At 38.0% G+C, this 20,965-nt stretch overlaps 1 protein-coding gene across 9 annotated transcripts in view; it reads right to left on the bottom strand.

Annotated features, from left to right (window-relative positions):
- Positions 1 to 20,965, bottom strand: part of STXBP4 (syntaxin binding protein 4) — a 204,714-nt gene that overhangs the window by 179,267 nt on the left and 4,482 nt on the right. For 5 of the 9 annotated variants that reach the window (XM_065908595.1, XM_065908598.1, XM_065908597.1 and 2 more), the window contains exons 2-4: positions 1,135 to 1,258; positions 592 to 668; positions 11 to 139 (exon numbers count right to left, since the gene is read on the bottom strand). In XM_065908595.1, coding sequence (XP_065764667.1) covers positions 11 to 57 — 47 coding nt within the window. In that variant the 5' untranslated portion in view covers positions 58 to 139; positions 592 to 668; positions 1,135 to 1,258. Of the gene's footprint in view, positions 1 to 10; positions 140 to 591; positions 669 to 924; positions 1,049 to 1,134; positions 1,259 to 20,965 lie in introns of all 9 variants that reach the window. The other 4 variants (XM_065908590.1, XM_065908592.1, XM_065908591.1 and 1 more) reach the window with 4 other exon arrangements.

A 20,965-nucleotide genomic window follows, 5' to 3' on the forward strand; every position in this document is an offset into this window, starting at 1 on the left:
TAGAAATTACTTTTCAAGTAGACTGGAAGATACTACAGAAAATGTATTTTTATTCATGGTTTCACCACAACTGTAGCCTTGGATTTAACAGCTGCAAAAATGAAGATCTTGATGAAGAGTCTATAAATTCTTCTTTTTCCTAAGATTGGAGAAGTAGAAAATAGTCATATCTTAGAACAGTCAAATTTGATTTCAGCTTTGCATAAAAACATTACATATACTTGGCATGTAAATAATATGTGCCCATGTATAGATGATAGATGTATTTTATATATTTTAGGCTATGGCATTTTAGTCATTGCTGATAATATTTGAGAACTATAAAGACAGTTCTATAGATAAATAGCTAGATGGAGTTATAGGACTATACCTATATCATTATATAAAAATCTGCATTTTTTAGCAGAAGTGAAGAACACAGTTAAGTATTAGGTAACTATTGTAGCTTCCACCATTACTAAGCTTAAAAACCACATAATAATAAAAGACTGAGCAGAATGTCTCTTGTGAGCACAAAACTAGGAATTTTATAGTCAGAATGTCTGCAAAATAATTATACAATACACTTTAAAAAAATTCATATTGTCTCACCAACTATCTTGAGGGACTTCCTGCAGATCCTACATTACTCTGACTCATATTACTCCAAGAGCTTCTTAAACGCCTTCCTATAAAAAGAAAAAAAATACTATTCTTAATGTCTTATATAGCTCCACTTGAAAATTACAGAGAATAGTACAGTTTCATTTAATTGAAAAAAATGTATTTCAACAGAGATTTACCACTTCTGCATAGGAAATATACATGAAGTACAAAAACTTGAAGTTGAAAGAGACATTAGGATCATTTAGCACAACCCTCTTATTAAAGAAATGAGTAGTTAGATTCAGTGAAGGAAATGGCAACCCACTCCAGTATTCTTGCCTAGAGAATCCCGTGGACAGAGGGGCCTAATGGGCTGCTATCCATAGGGTCGCACAGAGTCGGACACGACTGAAGTGACTTAGCAGCAGCAGCAGCAGTTTTATTCAGATATTGCATTCTTTCCCTATGCAAATGAGAAACAGCCAATTGTTTTCCCAGCTAGAACTCAGACTTCAGAGCCCACAGCATAGAACTTGACATCAGACAAACCTGGGTTCCAATCTGAGCTTCTAGGCTCCTTCAAGTATCAGTTTCTTCATAGGTAGAGTAGGTAGTAGTGATGGTTTTAATACACATGTCAAAATGTACCAAACTGTCTCAGTAGAAATATATGCTGTTAAAAATCAAAAATACTTTAGTAAAGATAAATTTTTTTAAAAATCTGATTTTCATTTAAGAACATCAGCCTGACTTTGGCATGTATCTTCTTTTCCTCTAAGAGCCCACTAATACAAGAGTAAAGGGTTACAAACCATATAAACTCATAATGTCAAAAAAATGAAAGAAAAGTCATGAGATGAAAAATTTCAATTAATTTCTGGAAGACAAAAAATAGACAGTAGGATGATAATTGATAAAAAGAGGACTGAAGAAGCTGAAAGCTAGGGAAAGGCTTTGTAACACTTTTAAGTTTGAGCACACATAAAGAAAATGGTAATACCTGTAGGGTGAACTGGGGTAAACAGAGGTGGCATTTACACCTCTAAGAAGCCCAGGCATGCCACACCTCTAAGAAGCCCAAGGGCAACCACTAACTCAGCACACCATATCTGATTCATGGCAAAATTCTGACCTCAAAACAGCTAGAGCTGTGGATCAATCCATCTTGCAGAATCCCAGAGAGGCTGAGGACTCAGGACCCAGAATTCTATGCAGAGAGAAACTGAGGCAGAGAATTAAAATCTCTTCTCCAACTATGTATGTGAAAGAAACCCTAGATTCTTCCATCAATAAATTAAACAGACTCTGAAGAAAGCGCCAACTACTTTCTGGGATCCTAACAGAGTTGTATCACTGGCCTGGGTGTTAAAAACCTGCTTCAACTTTCACAGCCTCTGTGGTAGCAAGCAACGGAAACCATGGGAGCATGCGTTATCAACAGCAGCAGGAAAGTGAAGCCACCAAGCAACACTGCTGTCAGCAGCAAGAGTCCATTGGCCAGGAAGCAGGACGTTTACTCAGTATCCACGGAGGAAGAAGGGGGAACTTGAGGGAAAAGCTTAAAATCCTAGGGCTTGACAGAATAGTGACCCAGAGTTAAGAGCTGCTACATCAGTCTACAAGACTAAGGCAGCTGTATTAGAGAGTTCAATTCCAAAAGGAAGTTTTTATAAATACATTGGAGACTGCTTTATTAATACATGCTTGTTGAAGATTCCCAACCCTTCAGTGGTGAAGCTTTGATATTACAATAATATTAGCAACTACCACTTGGCATTATGTGTCACACACTGTGCTAAGTATTTCAAATGTATTTATCTTATTTAACACCATGGAAAATACATTAGATTTAAGTAAAAAAAAAGAAAAAAAGCCGAGTTCAAATGGCAACACTGCTATGTGGTAGCCATACAGTCTGAGAAAGTTACCTAACTTCCTGACATCACTTCATGTTAAGGTAAGAACAGTAACACCTAGCTCAAAGGGTTGCCAGGAGGATTAAGGGAGATGTAAAAAACTGAGCCGTCTTCAGTGTTGCTAAAGCAAGTACGATCTGGTAGTGATTTGTCTTAACAGGGCACTGGGTCCCTGAATCAGGGAACATATTCAAGCATAATGGATGTGTCACTGTTAAATTCTATAATAGATTCCATATAGCGTCACTTAAACTTTTTACCACTTTAAAGTATTAAAACAAAATTTCAGTTTTTAAATTATTTCATTCACCTAACCAGTCTTAAGTGCTGAGATAAAAAAAAAAAAGCAAAGAGTCTATCCCTAGAGATAACCAAATGAACAGACATCAGGAGGGTGCTGAGTGCTCTGACATTGGTATGCACTGGGTGCTGGGGACATGGAGGAGTCATCACGCAACACCAATACAGCCAGGCACTCTACTAGAGCATTTTACCCTCTGAGGAGCACCCGAAGACGGGTAATATGCACCCACTTTACATTAAAAAAATCAGTTAATGGAGAAACTATGTGACTTGTCTATGACCACAATGTTAAATAGCTGTAAAGCAGAATTTGAATCCAGTTCTACCTGGCTTCAAACGCAAGCTTTTTACACTATAGCATGCTGGAAAATTAATTAATGTGGAAAAATGTCATCCTCCAACAAAGTAGGAAAAGAGAGTGTTGGTAAATGTAGTAATATGCTGTTTCTCTTTTATGAAAATGATGTTAGGTTGGTACAAAAGTAATTGCAGTTTGGACTGTGAATTTTAACTCATTATAACTAGGCTCAAACACATATTTATTAATCAAAACAGGAACCATTACAATCAACCCATTTTTGCCAACGAGAAACAAGTTTGTTTATTTCTGTATTTTAAAAATTCATGCTGTGGTATTCAATAAACTCTTGGAAAGCATTTTCTGCATCCTGCTGGTTGTGGAAACATTTTGCCTGCAAAACATTCAGATGCTTGAAGAAGTGGTGATCAGTTGGTGAGAGGACAGGTGAATATGGTAGATGAGGCAAAATTTTATAATCTAGTTCATTCAACTTTTGAAATGTTGGTTGTGTAATGTGTGGTTTGGTGGTGGTGTGCAGAATTGGGCCCTTTCTATTGATCAAAGCTGCTGCAGGCCTTGCAATTCTTGGTGCATTTCATCACTTTGCTGAGCTTACATCTCAGATGTAATGGTTTCGTGGGCATTCAGAAAGCTGTAGTGGATCAGACAGGCAGGAGACCACCAAACTGTGGTCCTGACTTTTGTTTGGTGCAAGTCTGGCTTTGGGAAGAGCTTTAGAGATTCTTCTTGGTCCATCCACTGAGTTGGTTGCTGCTGGTTGTTATACACTATTCACTTTCATTACACGTCACAATCCCATTGGAAAATGGTTCATTGTAGTTGCACAGAGTAAAGGAAGATGACAGTTGAAAATGACAAGTTTTTCGATTTGCAGTCAGCTCACTGAGGTACCTATTTATGGAGTTTTTTCACCTTTCCGATTTGCTTCAACAACGACCTTAGAATGGTTGACATTGAGTTCTCTGGCAACTTCTCATGTAGTTGTAAGAGGATCAGTTTCAACGATGGCTCTCAGTTGGTCACTGCCAACTTCCAATGGCCAGCCACTACACTCTTCGTCTTCAAAGTTCTTGTCTTCTTTGCAAGACTTCTTGAACCACCACTGCACTGTACTTCTGTTAGCAGTTCCTGGGTCAAATGTGTTGTTGATGTTGTTGAGTTGGCACTGCTGCCTTATGATACATTTATAAAATTGAATAAGAAAATTGCTCATTTTTGCTTTTTGTCTAACATCATCTCGACAGTCCAAAATAAATATAAAATAAATAGCAAGAAATAAGTCACTAGCAAAAAAAAAATAAAGCAAGAACTGTGTATTAAAATGATATATATCATAAGCACGTTTACTTAAGAATGTATTGTAATTTGTCGTCTTTCAGTAGCTTAGTCGTGTCTGACTCTTTGTAACCCCATGAACTACAGCATGCCGGGCTTCCCTGTCCTTCACCACCTCCTGGAGTTTGCTCAAACTCATGTCCTTTGAGTCGATGATGCCATCCAACCACTTCCTCCTCTGTTGCCCCCCCACCCCCCGCCTTCAGTCTTTCCTAGCATCAGGGTTTCTTTTCCAATGAGTTGGCTCTTTGCATCAGGTGGCCAAAGTATTGGTGTTTCAGCTTCAGCATCAGTCCTTCCAATGAATATTCAGAATTGATTTCCTTTAGGATTGACTGGTTTGATCTCCTTGCAGTCCAAGGGACTCGAAAGAGTCTTCTCCAACACCAAAATACAAAAGACATCAATTCTTCAGCACTCAGTCTTCTTTATGATCCAACTCTCACATTCGTACATGACTACTGGAAAAACCATAGCTTTGACTAGTACTCAACAATACTGGAGTAGGTTGCCATGCCCTCCTCCAGGGGATCTTCCCAACCCAAGGATCAACTCACATCTCTTACATCTCCTGCATTGGCATGTGTGCGTGCTAAGTCACTTCAGTTGTGTCCTACTCTCTGTGACCACATGGACTGTCCACCAGGCTCCTCTGTCCACGGGATTCTCCAGGCAAGAATACTGGAGTGAACCAGGGATTGAACCCACGTCTCTTAGGTCTCCTGCATTGACAGGCAGGTTCTTTATCACTAGCATCACCTGGGAAGCCAATTCTTCACCACTATTGCCATCTGGGAAGCATATTTGTAATTTAATTCTTAGACATTTTTGGTATTCACTTAATGCCTTTTAAAACACCTATTATTTTGTAAAGGTTAAAAACTTGTTTTGGAATGCCTAGAAAAGTACCTTTTAGAAAACAATTTATTTTACCCCAAATTCTACCACATGATTCAATGTCTTTATTTTCAACTTTTGGCTTCTCCTCACAGCTTGTGGTAGCCTAGTTCCTTGACCAGAGATTGAACCCTTACCCAAAGCAGTGAAAGAATGGAGTCCTAACCACTGGACAACTAGGAAATTCCCAAATGTCTTTTTGTTAATGTAACTAATGAACCAGTTGAAGGAATAACAGGCACAATTCATATGTTAGATTTTAGTTGAAAACTGTGTAACTGCAATATGTGGATTTATATCCAAGTGCACCTTATTTAGCACTTCAATACATGTACACATACAACTTATAGACAACTAATTAATTAGAGGACTTGCATTGTTGTATGGCAGAAACTAATACAATATTATAAAGGAATCATTCTCCAATTAAAAAAAAAAAGAATATATTCAAAAAATAAAGTATAGCATGGTACTATAATTAAAAAAAAAAGACTTACTGATTTATCATTACAAAGGTACAAAGACTAAAATAACACTTCTAGAATAGACTCACAGGAGCTTTATAAGCAAAAACCTAATTCCACCACCTTGATAAATTTTTATACCTACTTCAAATTTCTTAACAAGCTATGTTGCCAAAGAACCCTAAAGTCTTTTAATTGTTCATCTAAAGTGAAAAGATAACCAAAAGGAAAGAGACAAAGGACAAGATGTAGTAACAGTGGAGGAAAGATTTATTGGCTTAATACTGAATCCAAATCCAAACAGTCTCTTCCCTCTCCCCTCTTTTGCCTCCTACTTCATTACCATCATCATCATTATTTTAAAAAGCACTTGAGAGGGCTTCCCTGGTGGTCCAGTGGTTAAGAATCCACCTGCCAATGCAAAAGACATAGGTCCAATCCCTGATCCAAGAAGATCTCATGTGCTGAGGGGCAACGAAACCTGTGTACCAGAACTACTGAAGCCCTTGCAACCTAGAGCCTGCATTAGGCAATACGAGAAAGCACCACATTGCGAAGCCTGAACACCTCAACTAGAGTAGCCCTCACTGGCCTTAACTACAGAAAGCCCATACACAGCAATGAAGACCCAATGTAGCCACAAGTAAACAAATAAAACCACAAAAATAAATAAATAATTTAAAGGCACATAAGAAAGGTGCTTCATCAGAAGTTACTGAGGTGATATACATTTAAATGTCTTTGAAGACTCATCAGATTATTTCAATCAAGTGACTGAGGATCTTCAGTTGATTATTGAGTGTGAGAGTTTATGCTTATGTTTTTAGGGTCAGAGTAAAGAAAAACAGGAGATGAAGGAGGCTTTTTCTTAGGAAAGAGCACTCACTGTTAGCCTTTCCAAGGGCATAAATTGTTCTTTCAGGTTCACACACTATATTAAGTAACCAGATTCCAGACAGGACATACAGGGCATTTCTTGATTTTATGTTCAACTAAGAAGATTTGGCTGAGGTCAGAAACATCTAAGGAAGTTAGGTAAGTGTGGCTTTCAGTACTTGTAAAATATACCTCAAAAGCAAAAATTTAGCACATTTAAAGAACACATTTAATGAACAATAAGAAAAAAATGGATTAGGAAAAATGAGAAAGAAGAAACATCTTAATGAGGGCATTTGGGGAAACAGGATATTAGTAATGGTAGGAAATCCAGAGTTTGTCTATGAAAGCAAGACACAGAGTCTCTTTAAAACTCTACAAGTGGCAGGTGGTGATCCAGGAAGTATGCAAAAATATAATAGCTCATGAATATCATCATAGAGCAGTTAATAACGACAAAACAGCAGAAACCATCTAAAAATGTAAAAACTTATAATTTGTTACATAATTTAGAATATATCTACATACAAGAATACTACATAATCATCAAAAATGATCATGCAGATCCATTCCTTCTGGTTTGTTGACTTGGAAAGAAGTTCCCAATACACTATTAGGTGAAAAACAGTAGCTGTGTAAAAACAGAATGCATGGAATAATCTCATCATTTAAAATTACATTTATGGAAAACTATAACTAAAATGTAAATAATAATGACTGATAAGTTTATTTTGAAAATCAGAAATTTTTAAGTTTCTTCTTTAAATTATTCTTTATTTTCTGAATATTAAATGATGAGGATATATATTTTGTTGTATTATTTTGATAATAAAGAAAAAATATTTTAAAAATTAGTTATTAGGTTTGGTGTCTAGTATTCAAGACAGGTTCCTTCTAGTTATCTCTCTTTAAAGTCATTTTCCTTTTAAGTCATTGTTTTATTTACATTTGCTAAAATAGTTGCAAATTTTAAAGCTGTAAGAGAAAATAACATAGACCTGGTGTTTGCTAAAGAAAATTGGCTACATCCTTTAAATCATGTCTTATGACTACTGAGTTGTAAGCAACTTAGCAAGCTGTAAAAATAAATATGAATAAATAAGGGATTCCCTGGTGGCACTAGTGGTAAAGAGTGTGCCTGCCAATGCAGGAGATACAAGAGATTCAGGTTCAATCCCTGGGTCAGGAAGATCCCCTGGAGAAGGAAATGGCAACCCACTCTGGTAATCTTTGCCATGGGCAGAGGAGCCTCATGGGCTACAGTCCATGGGGTCACAAAGATTTGGACATGACTCAGTACACATGCACAAATAAATGAAATATGCCTTTTTCTGCTATAATTTCAAAAGAAATGACTAGTCAAAGAGACTCATAATACCAACAATCTGAAATTAACAGTCTTTTCAAAAAGAAATGTGGAATTCTTCTTGCCACTGATTCTGTTTAGAAATGCAGTGCATTGAAGAAAGACTGGACTAAAAGTTAAGACATACTAGTTTAAGTTCTATTTCTGCTGCCTAGGAGCATGTGACTTTGAGCAGCCACCTACCTACTCTGCCCCCCAGTTTCTTCATATAAAGAATAACAAGATCATTTATACCTTTAAAGGTTACTTTTTGACCCTACAAATTAACCCACTCCAGTATTCTTTGCCTGGAAAATTCCACAGACAGAGGAGTCCAGTGAGCTACAGTTGATGAGGCCACAGAGAGTCAGACACAAATGAGCACACATAATTCACTGAACTAATGCTAAAAAATGTAAACATTGCTTGTTATAAAGTTAGACCTATAGATTCAGTATTATGTGTCATCACACACACACACACACACAGAGAAATAACAGCATTTAGAAATTGTGACAATTCTTTGTACAACTGACAGCAGAAATTCTTTGAGATAGCATTAGCTATTTATATAATCCTAGGGTTGTTTAACTTATATGCAGGGTACATCATGTGAAATACTGGTCTGGATGAATCACAAGCTGGAATCAAGATTGCTGGCAGATGGTAAAGATCTCATTTAAAATTTATGGGGAATTCAAAAGCTTTACAGACAAGCAGAAATTAAGAGAATTCAGCACTACCAGATCAGTCTTGCAACAAATACTAAAGGGACTTACACTAAGGGACTTACACAAGAGAAAGGAAAGACCTACAAAAACAAACCCAAAACAATCAAGAAAATGCTAATAGGAACATACATATCAATAATTACCTCAAATGTAAATGTATTAAATGCACCAACCAAAAGATACAGATTGACTGAATGGATACAAAAACAAGACCCATATATATGCTGCTTACAGGAGACCCACTTCAGACCTAAAGACACATACAGATTGAAAGTAAAAGGATGGAAAAAGATATTCCATGTGAATGGAAACCAAAAGAAAGCTGAGTGTAAATCCTTATTTCAGACAAAATAGACTTTAAACAATATTGTAAGAGACGAAGAAGGACACTACATAATGATCAAGGGATAAATTCACGAAGAAGACGTAACAATTGTAAATATTTATGCACCCATAGGAGTACCACAATACCTAAGGCAAGCAGTAACAGGCATAAGAGGGGAAATCGACAGCAACATAATAATAGTAGGGGACTTTAACACTCCACCTATACCAATGGACAGATCATCAAAACAGAAAATCAATAAGGAAATACAAACCTTAAGTGAAATATTAGACCAAATAAACCTAAGTGATATCTTCAGGACTTTCCATCCAAATGCAGAAGAATACACTTTCTTCTCAAGTGCACATGGAACATTCTCTAGAATAGACCACATCTTGGGCCACAAATCAAACCTCAGTAAATTTAAGAAAACTGAAATTGTATCAAGTATCTTCTCTGATCACAATGCAATGAGACTAGATATCAACTAAAAGGAAAAAACTGCAAAAAAAAAACTAACTGAAGAAGATTAAACAACACATTACTGAATAACTGAAGAAGATACTGAAGAAGTCAGAAAAGAAATCAAGAGATTCTTAGAAACAAATGACAATGAAAACACGATGACCCCAAATCTATGGGATTCAGCAAAGCAGTTCTAAGAGAGAAGTTTATAGCAATTCAATCATACCTCAAGAAACAAGAAAGCATCAAATAGACAACCTAACTCGACATCTAAAGCAGCTGGAGAAAGAAGAACAAAAACACCCCAAAGTCAGCAGAAGGAAAGAAATCATAAAGATCAGAGCAGACATATATAAAAAGAAATGAAAGAAACAATAGCAAAGATTAATAAAACTAACAGCTGGTTCTTTGAGAAGACAAACAAAACTGACAAACCACTAGCCAGACTAATCAAGAAAAAAAGGGAGAAAACTCAAATCAACAAATTTAGAAAAGAAAAAGGAGAGGTTACAACTGAAAACACAGAAATACAAAGGATCATAAGAGAACATTATGAGCAATTATATGCTAATAAAATGGACAACCTAGAGAAAATGAACAGATTTTTAGAAAAGGTCAACCTCCGAAGACTGAACCAGGAAGAAAAAGAAATTATGAACAACCCAATTACAAACACTGAAATCAAAACAGTGATTAAAACTCTCCCAGGACCAGATAGGTTCACAGGGGAATTCCATCAAACATTTAGAGAAGAGCTAATGCCCATTTGTCTGAAACTCTTCCAAAAAACTGCAGAGGAAGGAACACTTGCAAACTCATTCTAAGAAGCCACAATCACCCTGATACCATAACCAGGCCAAGACAACATCAAAAAAGGAAATTACAGGCCAATATCACTAATGAACATAGATGCAAAAATCCTCAACAAAATTCTAGCAAACAGAATTCAAGAATACATTAAAAAGTTCATCCACTGTGATCAAGTCAGGTTTATTCCAGGGATGCAAGGATTCTTCAATATATGCAAATCAATCAAAGTGATACACCATATCAACAAATTGAAAGATAAAAACCATATGATCATCTCCATAGATGCAGAAAAACCTTTGACAAAATTCAGCATCCATTTATGATAAAAAACACCTCAAAAAATAGGCATAGAAAGAACCTACCTCAACAGAGTAAAGGCTACATATGAAAAGTCCACAGCAAAAATTATTCTCAATGGTGAAAAACTGAAAGCATTCCTCTAAAGATCAGGAACAAGACAAGGGTATCCACTCTCACCACTATTATTCAACATAGTTTTGGAAGTCCTAGCTAGGGCAATAAGAGAAGAAAAATAAGTAAAAGGAATCCAGATTGGAAAATAAGTATAACTCTCACTGGTTGCAGATGACATGATACTATACATAGAAAACTCAAAAGACACTATCAGAAAATTACTAGAGCTAATCAGTGATTTCAGCAAAGTCACAAGATACAAGGTCAATACACAGAAATCACTTGCATTCCTATATACTAACAAATGAAAAATCAGAAAGAGAAATTAAGGTATCAACCCCATTCAACATTTCAACAAAAGGAATAAAATATCTAGGAAGAAACCTACCTAAGGAGATAAAAGACCTGTATACAGAAAACTATGAGACACTGAAAAGAAATCAAAGATGACAAACAAATGGAGAGATATTCCATGTTCCTGGGCAGGAAGAATCAATATTGTGAAAATGACTATACTATCAAATGCAATCTACAAATTTAAAGCAATCCCTATCAAATTACCAATGGCATTATTCACAGAATTAGAACAAAAAATTTCACAATTCACATGGAAACACAAAAGACCCTGAATAGCCAAAGCACGCTTGAGAAAGAAGAATCGACCTGGAGGAATAAACCTTCCTGACTTCAGACTATACTAGAAAGCTACAGTCATCAAGACAGCATGGTACCGGCACAAAAACAGAAATATAGACAAATGGAACAAGACAGAGAACCCAGAGACAAACCCATGCAACTACGGGTACCTTATTTTTGACAAAGGAGGCAAGAATATAAAATGGGGCAATGATAGGCTCTTCAACAAGTGGTGCTGGGAAAACAGGACACTTACATGCAAAAGAATGAAATTAGAATACAACCTAATGCCACACACAAAGATAAACTCAAAATGGATTAAGGACCTAATGGTAAGACCAGAAACTATTAAATGCTTAAAGGAAAACATAGGCAGAACACTTGATGACACAAATCAAGGCAAGATCTTCCATGATGCACCTCCTAGAGTAATGGAAATAAAAACAAAAATAAAGAAGTGGGATCCAATTAAACTTAAAAGCTTTTACACAGCAAAGGAAACTACAAACAAGGTTAAAAGACAACCCTCAGAATGGGAGAAAATAATAGCAAAGAAAACAACTTACAAAGAATTACTTTCCAAAACACACAAGCAGCTCATACAACTGAATACAAGAAAAGCAAACAACCCAATCAAAAAGTAGGAAAGGGACCTGAAAAGACATTTCTCCAAAGAAGACATAAGATGGCTAACAGGGAAAAGAAAAGATGCTCAACATCACTCATTACTAGAGAAATGCAAAACAAAAACTATAATGAGAAACCACCTCACACCAGTCAGAATGTCATCATCAAAAAACCTACAAACAATAAACGCTGGAGAACGTATGGAGAAAAGGAACACTCTTGCACTGCTGGTGGGAATGTAAACTGATACAATAACTATGCAAGATGGTGCAGAGATTCCTTAAAAAGCTAGGAATACAACCACCATATGACCCAGCAATCCCACTCCTAGGCATATACCCTGAGGAAACCAAAATTGAAAAAGACACATATACACCCATGCTCATTTCAGTACTATTTACAATAGCTAGAACATGGAAGCAACCTAGATGACCATCGATGGATGAAAGGATAAGGAAGTAGTGGTACATATATACAATGGAAAAAAACATAAAAATGATTTGTTCTAATGAGGTGGATGAACCTAGTACCTATTAAACAAAGTGAATAAGTCATAAAGAGAAATAAAAATATCACATACTGACACATATATATGGAATCTAAAGAGATGGCCAAAGATGGAGAAGCTCTATACAGTCAGCAAAAACAAGACTGGGAACTGAATGTTGCTCAGATCATAAACTCCTTATTGCCAAATTCAAACTTAACTGAATGTTGCTCAGATCATAAACTCCTTATTGCCAAATTCAAACTTATATTGAAGAAAGTGGGGAAAACCACTAGACCATTCAGGTATGACCTAAATCAAATTCCTTATGGTTATACAGTGGAGGTGAGAAATAGATTTAAGGGCCCAGATCTGATAGACAGAGTGTCTGAAGAACTATGGACGGAGGTTTGTGACATTGTACAGGTGACAGGGAGCAAGACCATTCCCAAGAAAAAGAAATGCAAAAAAGCAAAATGGCTGTCTGAGAAGGCCTTATAAATAGCTGTGAAAAGAAGAGAAGCAAAAACCAAAGGAGAAAAGGAAAGATATTCCCATTTGAATGCAGAGTCCCAAAGAAAAGCAAGGAGAGATAAGAAAGCCTTCCTCAGCGATCAGTGCAAAGAAATAAAGGAAAACAATACAATGGGAAAGACTAGAGTTCTCTTCAAGATGATCAGAGATGCAAAGGGAAATTTTCATGCAAAGATGGGCACAATAAAGGACAGAAATGGTATGGAGCTAACTGAAGCAGAAGATATTAAGAAGAGGTGGCAAGAATACACAGAAGAATTATACAAAAAAGATCTTCATGACCCAGATAATCATGATAGTGTCATCACTCACCTAAAGCTCGACATCCTGGAATGTGAAGTCAAGTGGGCCTTAGGAAACATCACAATAAACAAAGCTAGTGGAGATGATGGAATTCTGGTTGAGCTATTTCAAATCCTAAAAGATGATGCTGTGAAAGTGCTGCACTCAATATGCCAGCAAATTTGGAAAACTCAGCAGTGGCCACAGGACTAGAAAAGGTCAGTTTTCATTCCAATTCCTAAGAAAGGCAAAGCCAAAGAATGCTCACACTACCGCACAATTGCACTCATCTCACACGGTAGCAAAATAATGCTCAAAATTCTCCAAGTCAGGCGTCAGCAATACATGAATGGTAAACTTCCAGATATTCAAGCTGGATTTAGAAAAGGCAGAGGAACCAGAGACCAAATTGCCAACATCCGCTGGATCATCGAAAAAGCAAGAGAGTTCAAGAAAAACATCTATTTCTGCTTTGACTATCCCAAAGCCTTTGCCTCTGTGGATCACAATGAACTGTGGAAAATTCTGAAAGAGATTGGAATACCAGACCACCTGACCTGCCTCTTAAGAAATCTGTATGCAGGTCAGGAAGCAACAGCTAGAACTGGACACAGAACAGATTGGTTCCAAATCAGGAAAGGAGTTTGTCAAGGCTGTATATTTAACTTATATGCAGAGTACATCATGAGAAACACTGGGCTGGATGAAGCACAAGCTGGAATCAAGATTGCTGGGAGAAATATCAATAACCTCAGATACGCTGATGACACCACTCTTATGGAAGAAAGTGAAGAAGAACTAAGAGTCTCTTGATGAAAGTGAAAGAGGAGAGTGAAAAAGTTGGCTTAAAGCTCAACATTCAGAAAACTAAGATCATGGCATCCGGTCCCATCACTTCATGGCAAATAGATGGGGAAACAGTGACAGACTTTATTTGGGGGGGCTCCGAAATCACTGCAGATAGTGACTGCAGCTATGAAATTAAAAGATGCATACTCCTTGGAAGGAAAGTTATGACCAACCTAGACAGCATATTAAAAAGCAGGGATATTACTTTGCCAAGAAAGGTCCATCTAGTCAAGGGTATGGTTTTTCCAGTAGTCATGTATGGATGTGAGAGTTGGACTATAAAGAAAGTTGAGCACCGAAGAATTGATGCTTTTGAACTGTGGTGCTGGAGAAGACTCTTGAGAGTCCCTAACTACAAGGAGAGCCAACCAGTTCATCCTAAAGGAGATCAGTCCTGGGTGTTCATTGGAGGGACTGATGTTGAAGCTAAAACTCCAATACTTTGGCCAGCTGATGCAAAGAGCTGACTCATCTGGAAAGACCCTGATGCTAGGAAAGATTGAGGGCAGGAGGAGAAGGGGACAACAGAGGATGGTTGTATGGCATTACTGACTCAATGGACATAAGTGTGAGTAAACTCTGGGAGTTGGTGACGGACAGGGAGGCCTGGCATGCTGCAGTCCATGGGGTCGCAAAGAGTCGCACATGACTCAGCGACTGAACTGAACTGAACTGAAAGAGATGGCAGTGATGAATTATTTTCAGGGCAACAAAGGAGAAACAGACATAGAGAACAGACCTATAGACATGGGGGAAGAGAGGAAGCAGAAGGGGAAATGTATGGAGAGAGTAACATAGAAATTTACAATACCATATGTAAAATGGACAGCCAATGGGAATTTGGTGTACAACTCAGGGAACTCAAACTGGGGCTCTGTGACAGGCTGAAGGTTGGGATGGGGAAAGAGATGGGAGGGTGGGAACATGGGTGTACCTTTGGCTGATTCTTATTGATGTATGACAGAAAACTACAAAATTCTGTAAAGAAATAAACCTTAAATTAAAAAATAAAAAAAAAGAATGTGTGATTCATGACAATAGCATCATAATATAATAAAAAACAAACAATTATAACTTAAAAGAAAAAAAAAAAGATTGCCAGGAAAAATCAACAACCTCAGATATGCAGATGACACAACCCAAATGGCAAGAAATGAAGAGAAACTAAAGAGCCTCTTGATGAAAGTGAAAGAGAAGAGTGAAGAAGATGACTTAAAACTCAACATTCAAGAAATGAAGAACATGGCATCCAGTCTCATCACTTCATGACAAATAGATGGGGAAAAAAATGGAAATAGTAACAGACCTTACTTTCTTGGGCTCCAAAATAACTGTGGATGGTGACTGCAGCCATGAAATTAGCTTGCTCCTTGGAAGGAAAGCTATGACAAACCTAGACAGCATGTTAAAAAACAGAGACATCACTTTGCTGACAAAAGTTCATCTAGTCAAGCTACGGTTTTTCCAGCAGTCATGTACGGATGTGAGAGTTGGACCAGGAAGAACTGATGCTTTTGTATTGTGGGGCTGGAGAAGATTCTTAAGAGTCCCTTGGACAGCATGGAGAGCAAAGCAATCAATCCTCAAGGAAATCAACCCTGAATATTTATTGGAAGGACTGATGCTGAAGCTCCAATACTTTGGCCACCTGATGTGAACAGCCAACTCGCTGGAAAAGACCCTGATGCTAGGGAAAGATTGAGGGCAGGAGCAGAAAGGAGAGACAAGGAATGATATGGTTGGATAGTATCACCAACTCAATGGACATGAGTTTGAGCAAACTCTGTGAGACGATGAAGGACAGGAAAGCCTGGCGTAATGCAGTTCATGGGGTCACAAAGAGTTAGACATGACTCAGCCACTGAACAACAAGGTTCTTTAAGAACATTGGTAGAAGGCAAGAAGCACTCCCTTCCCTGGGGTAGACTAACTGATCTTTTTAAACTGGCAGAAAAGTTTCAGGAAATCAAGATTGTCATGATTGATTGGTCAAAGGGTTATTTCACTATCTCCTTTATTTTCTACTCAAAGGCAATATTCCCCTAGGTGGTGCCTTCTTTTTTTAAATTTTCAAGAATCTAAGCACCCATTTGAATGTAAAGTTCCAAAGAGTAGTAAGGAGAGATAAGAACACCTTCCTCAGTGATCAATGCAAAGATACAGAGAAAAACAACACAATGGGAAAGACTAGAGTTCTCTTCAAGAAAATCAGAAATACCAAGGGAACTTTTCATGCAAAGATGGGCACAATACAGGACAGAAATGGCATGGACCTAACAGAAGCAGTAGATATTAAGAAGAGTTGGCAAGAATACACAGAAGAACTATACAAAATAACTTCACAAATCATATAATCACGATGCTATGATCACTCACCTAGAGCCAAACATCCTGAAAAGTGAAGTCAAGTGGGCCTTAGGAAGCATCACTATGAACAAAGCTAATGGAGGTGATGGCATTCCAGTTGAGCTATGTTCAAATCCTAAAAGATGATGCTGTGAAAGTGCTGCACTCAATATGCCAACAAATTTGGAAAACTCAGCAGTGGCCACAGGACTAGAAAAGGTCATTTTTCATTCTAATCTGAAAGAAAGGCAACGCCAAAGAATGTTCACGCTATCACACAATTGCACTCATCTCACATGCTAGTAAGGTAATGCTCAAAATTCTCCAAGCCAGACTTCAACAGTACATGAACCTTGAACTTCCAGATGTTCAAGCTGGATTTAGAAAAGGCAGAGGAACCAGAGATCAAATTGCCAACATCTGCTAGATCATAGGGAAAGCAATAGAGTTCCAGAAAAACATCTACTTCTGCTTTACTGACTATGCCAAAGCCTTTGCCTGTGTGGATCACAATAAACTGTGGAAAATTCTGAAAGAGATGGGAATACCAGACCACCTGACCTGCCTCCTGCGAAATCTGTATGCAGGTTAAGAAGCAACAGCTAGAACTGGACATGGAACAACAGACTGGTTCCAAATCGGGAAAGGAGTATGTCACGGCTGTATATTGTCACCCTGCTTATTTAACTTATATGCAGAGTACATCATGAGAAACACTGGGCTGGATGAAGCACAATCTGGAATCAAGATTGCTGGGAGAAATATCAGTAACCTCAGATATGCAGGTGACACTGAGAGGGTAACAGGCAGGAAGGCCAGGGGTCTCCAAATGGAGCAAATAGGCTGCAAGTGTCAGACATTTTTCTCTCTCTTAAGAGGCAGGAGGAAACAGACTAGTGATATCTTTTCCCTTCTCTATACAAATTTAAAAGGAGGTTTCTCTTAAAATACTGTTTTGCCATAGTGACACCTCGTTTCACCTGAAGTTGCTGCTGCTGCTGCTGCTAAGTCGCTTCAGTCGTGTCCGACTCTGTGCGACCCCATAGACGGCAGCCCACCAGGCTCCCCAGTCCCTGGAATTCTCCAGGCAGGAACACTGGAGTGGGTTGCCATTTCCTTCTCCAATGCATGAAAGTGAAAAATGATAGTGAAGTCGCTCAGTCGTGTCTGACTCTTAGCAACCCCATGGACTGCAGCCTACCAGGTTCCTCCGTCTGTGAGATTTTCCAGGCAAGAGTACTGGAGTGGGGTGCCATTGCCTTCGCCTGAAGTTAACTATTCTCAAACCTTGAGCTAACCAATGCATTTTTCTTACGGAAATGTTTGTCTTAAACTATGTTAATGTACTATGCATTTACCCCAGACTGTCTTCAAGTAGGTTCAGCCTAATGGCTCAGAACCTACTTCACAAACCAGTATGTTATACTCAGATATTGTTCCCCTAATCTATGTAAACAAACCTATTTGTATGGTAATCTGCCCTTCTACAAGATTCAAGTCAATTGTTTTATGGCCAGGGATGAATTGTCTGGTCTGGTGCTGAGATTATCCCAAAATACATTTTATGGATGAGGGGCCTGGTGCCATTCTGAGTTTTAAGACATTCCTTTCTTCCATTAACAGACTGCTAGTGACTATATAACATCCAGCTGAAGACTAGCAGGGGGTACTCTTTATGCTTCCTTCTGATGCCTATGTCAGAAGCTTTCTCTATCTTCTTTATACTTTAATAAAAGCTTATTACACAAAAGCTCTGAGCGATCAAGCCTCGTCTCTGGCCCCAGATTGAATTCTTCTCCTCTGGAGGCCAAGAATCCCAGCGTCTTCTCGTGAGTCAACAACAACATTTCAACACCATCCAAATGGCAGAAAGCGAAGAACTAAAGAGCCTCTTGATGAAAGTGAAAGAGGAGAGTGAAAAAGTTGGCTTAAAGCTCAACATTCAGAAAACTAAGATCATGGCATCTGGTCCCATCACTTCATGGCAAATAGATGGGGAAACAGTGGAAACAGTGACAGACTTTATTTGGGGGGGCTCCAAAATCACTGCCGATGGTGACTGCAGCCATGAAATTAAAAGATGCATACTCCTTGGAAGGAAAGTTATGACCAACCTAGGCAGCATATTAAAAAGCAGAGACATTACTTTGCCAAGAAAGGTCCATCTAGTCAAGGGTATGGTTTTTCCAGTAGTCATGTATGGATGTGAGAGTTGGACTATAAAGAAAGCTGAGCACCGAAGAATTGATACTTTTGAACTGTGGTGCTGGAGAAGACTCTTGAGAGTCCATTGAACTGCAAGATCCAACCAGTTCATCCTAAAAGGAATCAGTCCTGAATATTCATTGGAAGGACTGATGCTGAAGCTGAAACTCCAATATTTTTGCCACCTGATGCAAAAAGCTGAAGACCCTGATGCTGGGAAAGATTGAAGGCACGAGGAGAAGGGGACAACAGTGGATGAGATGGTTGGATGGCATCACTGAATCAATGGACATGAGTGTGAGTAAACTCCAGGAGTTGGTGATGGATAGGGAGGCCTGGCGTGCTGCAGTCCATGGGATCGCATGGAGTCTGAGATGACTAAGTGACTGAACTGAACTGAACTAAAGGTCATCAGCAATGCAACTCATTTGTCTTTGAGTTGGAAGGATAGCAACATGCAAGCCACAGGTCAAACCAGTGAGAAACAACAGATAATTGCTTCAAAGAAGCAGTCCTAGGCTTCTTGAAAGGAGATCATTAGACCAACAGCTCACTGCTGTCACAAGTTTCCTGAGACTGATTGCCCTCTGCTTGCTAAGCAATGCAATCGTATGGACCCCTTGTGCTTATGACAGTATGCCTAAGAAGCCAAGGCCTCTGCTTTTATGGCCTATACATGTTTCATTGGGAGATAATAAAAATGGAGACATGAGCTAGTTTCAGATAAAGAAAGGTAACAGATCATATGTGACTAGACAGAGGAGAATTAATTTAAATTCCAGCTAAAATCCACATAATAGATGAGCCAGGAGAAAAATACGGACCCAGTATTCCAGGGGGAGAACAGGTATCAAGGTAGCAAAAAGTTTGGAGTGTTTACAGAACAAAGAGTGTGGCGGTATCATGGTGGATGGGGAGGGAGAAATGAAGTCAGAGAAGCAGGTAGGGTCTTAGAATCTTATGGGTCACTGTAAGGAATATGAATTTTTGCTTGATCTTATTTCATACAATCTGACTATTCTCAGAAGACCTGCATTTGCTTTTTGCTTTATCTCCTATCTTTAACTTCTGCTTACTGAACCCTAGCCTGAATTATGTCAAAATGTCAGTCAGGCCACCTGAGATATAATCAGTCTGGGGGAAGGGGACAGTACAAAATGAAAATGGAAAACCCCTTGCTAAAAAAAAATTAACAATTTCGATAGTGACAACAGAGCACTAAACTAAGTACGTGGTCCAACTAAGTGAGGGGCCTATTTAAGAGCAAGGCCCTGTGTGACTGACCGCACAGCTCACAAACCCATGAGGCTGGTATTGATCTTGAAAAAATTACTTGAAAAAAATAAATGCCTTTTACTGATAAATGACTTCTGTTTTCATTTCACATTAACTGTCAATCATAAAACTTTTTCAAGACCTTTTAAATGGAGTAGCCGTTCAAACATGTTATTTAAAGGAAGCTGCCAGGAAATAAGAAACTAGGATATTAAGACTTACTGAGAAAACTTCATGCCACTATTGTGCACTAAATGGAAAACATAATAAACACAGTAAACATACAAAACACACAGTAAAGATACTAAAAAATGTAATTACAAACCGAATTGTAAAAGTAATACATCTTTGTAATCTTTGCATCTTCAGAAAGCCTAAAAAACCAATAATCAGATAAGAAAACATTGTGACTATCAAACCATTTTTTCCCATTTTTCCTTCTTTTCCTACCTTCAGCTATTTCACTCAACTGTCACCCCCCTCCCAAATGGTTTACATGAAAAATAACCTACTATTTTACCTACTATGTAAAATTGGACATGATCATAGGTAACTAGAAAGGGTTCATAAGATTCAATTAATTACTGCTAAAAAATGATATTACAAATTAAAGGTGCCATGTCTGAAATGTCAGTCCAGTCCCTGATGTTTTAAGTTTGAAATAAACATTTCTACCTGCAGGAAAGGGCTGCACTAGCCTTGCCTGAGGTGTCCCCATTTCAATCATGGTAGAAGCCATTACTCAGTATTAGCTATCATAATGATTTATGCAATGTCACAAGCATATTCAGGCTCATTAAGAATTGCAGTCAACACTGTATTACTGCTATCCAGATTATTGTACCTTGGAAAAGAGTAATTTCATTTGCAACTAATTATAAACAAAAATCTAAAACAAAGACATTATTATTGACAAATTTATGCTGCTACCTGTTT

Source organism: Muntiacus reevesi, chromosome 18, assembly GCF_963930625.1.
Source record: "Muntiacus reevesi chromosome 18, mMunRee1.1, whole genome shotgun sequence".
Taxonomy (NCBI): Eukaryota; Metazoa; Chordata; class Mammalia; order Artiodactyla; family Cervidae; genus Muntiacus; species Muntiacus reevesi.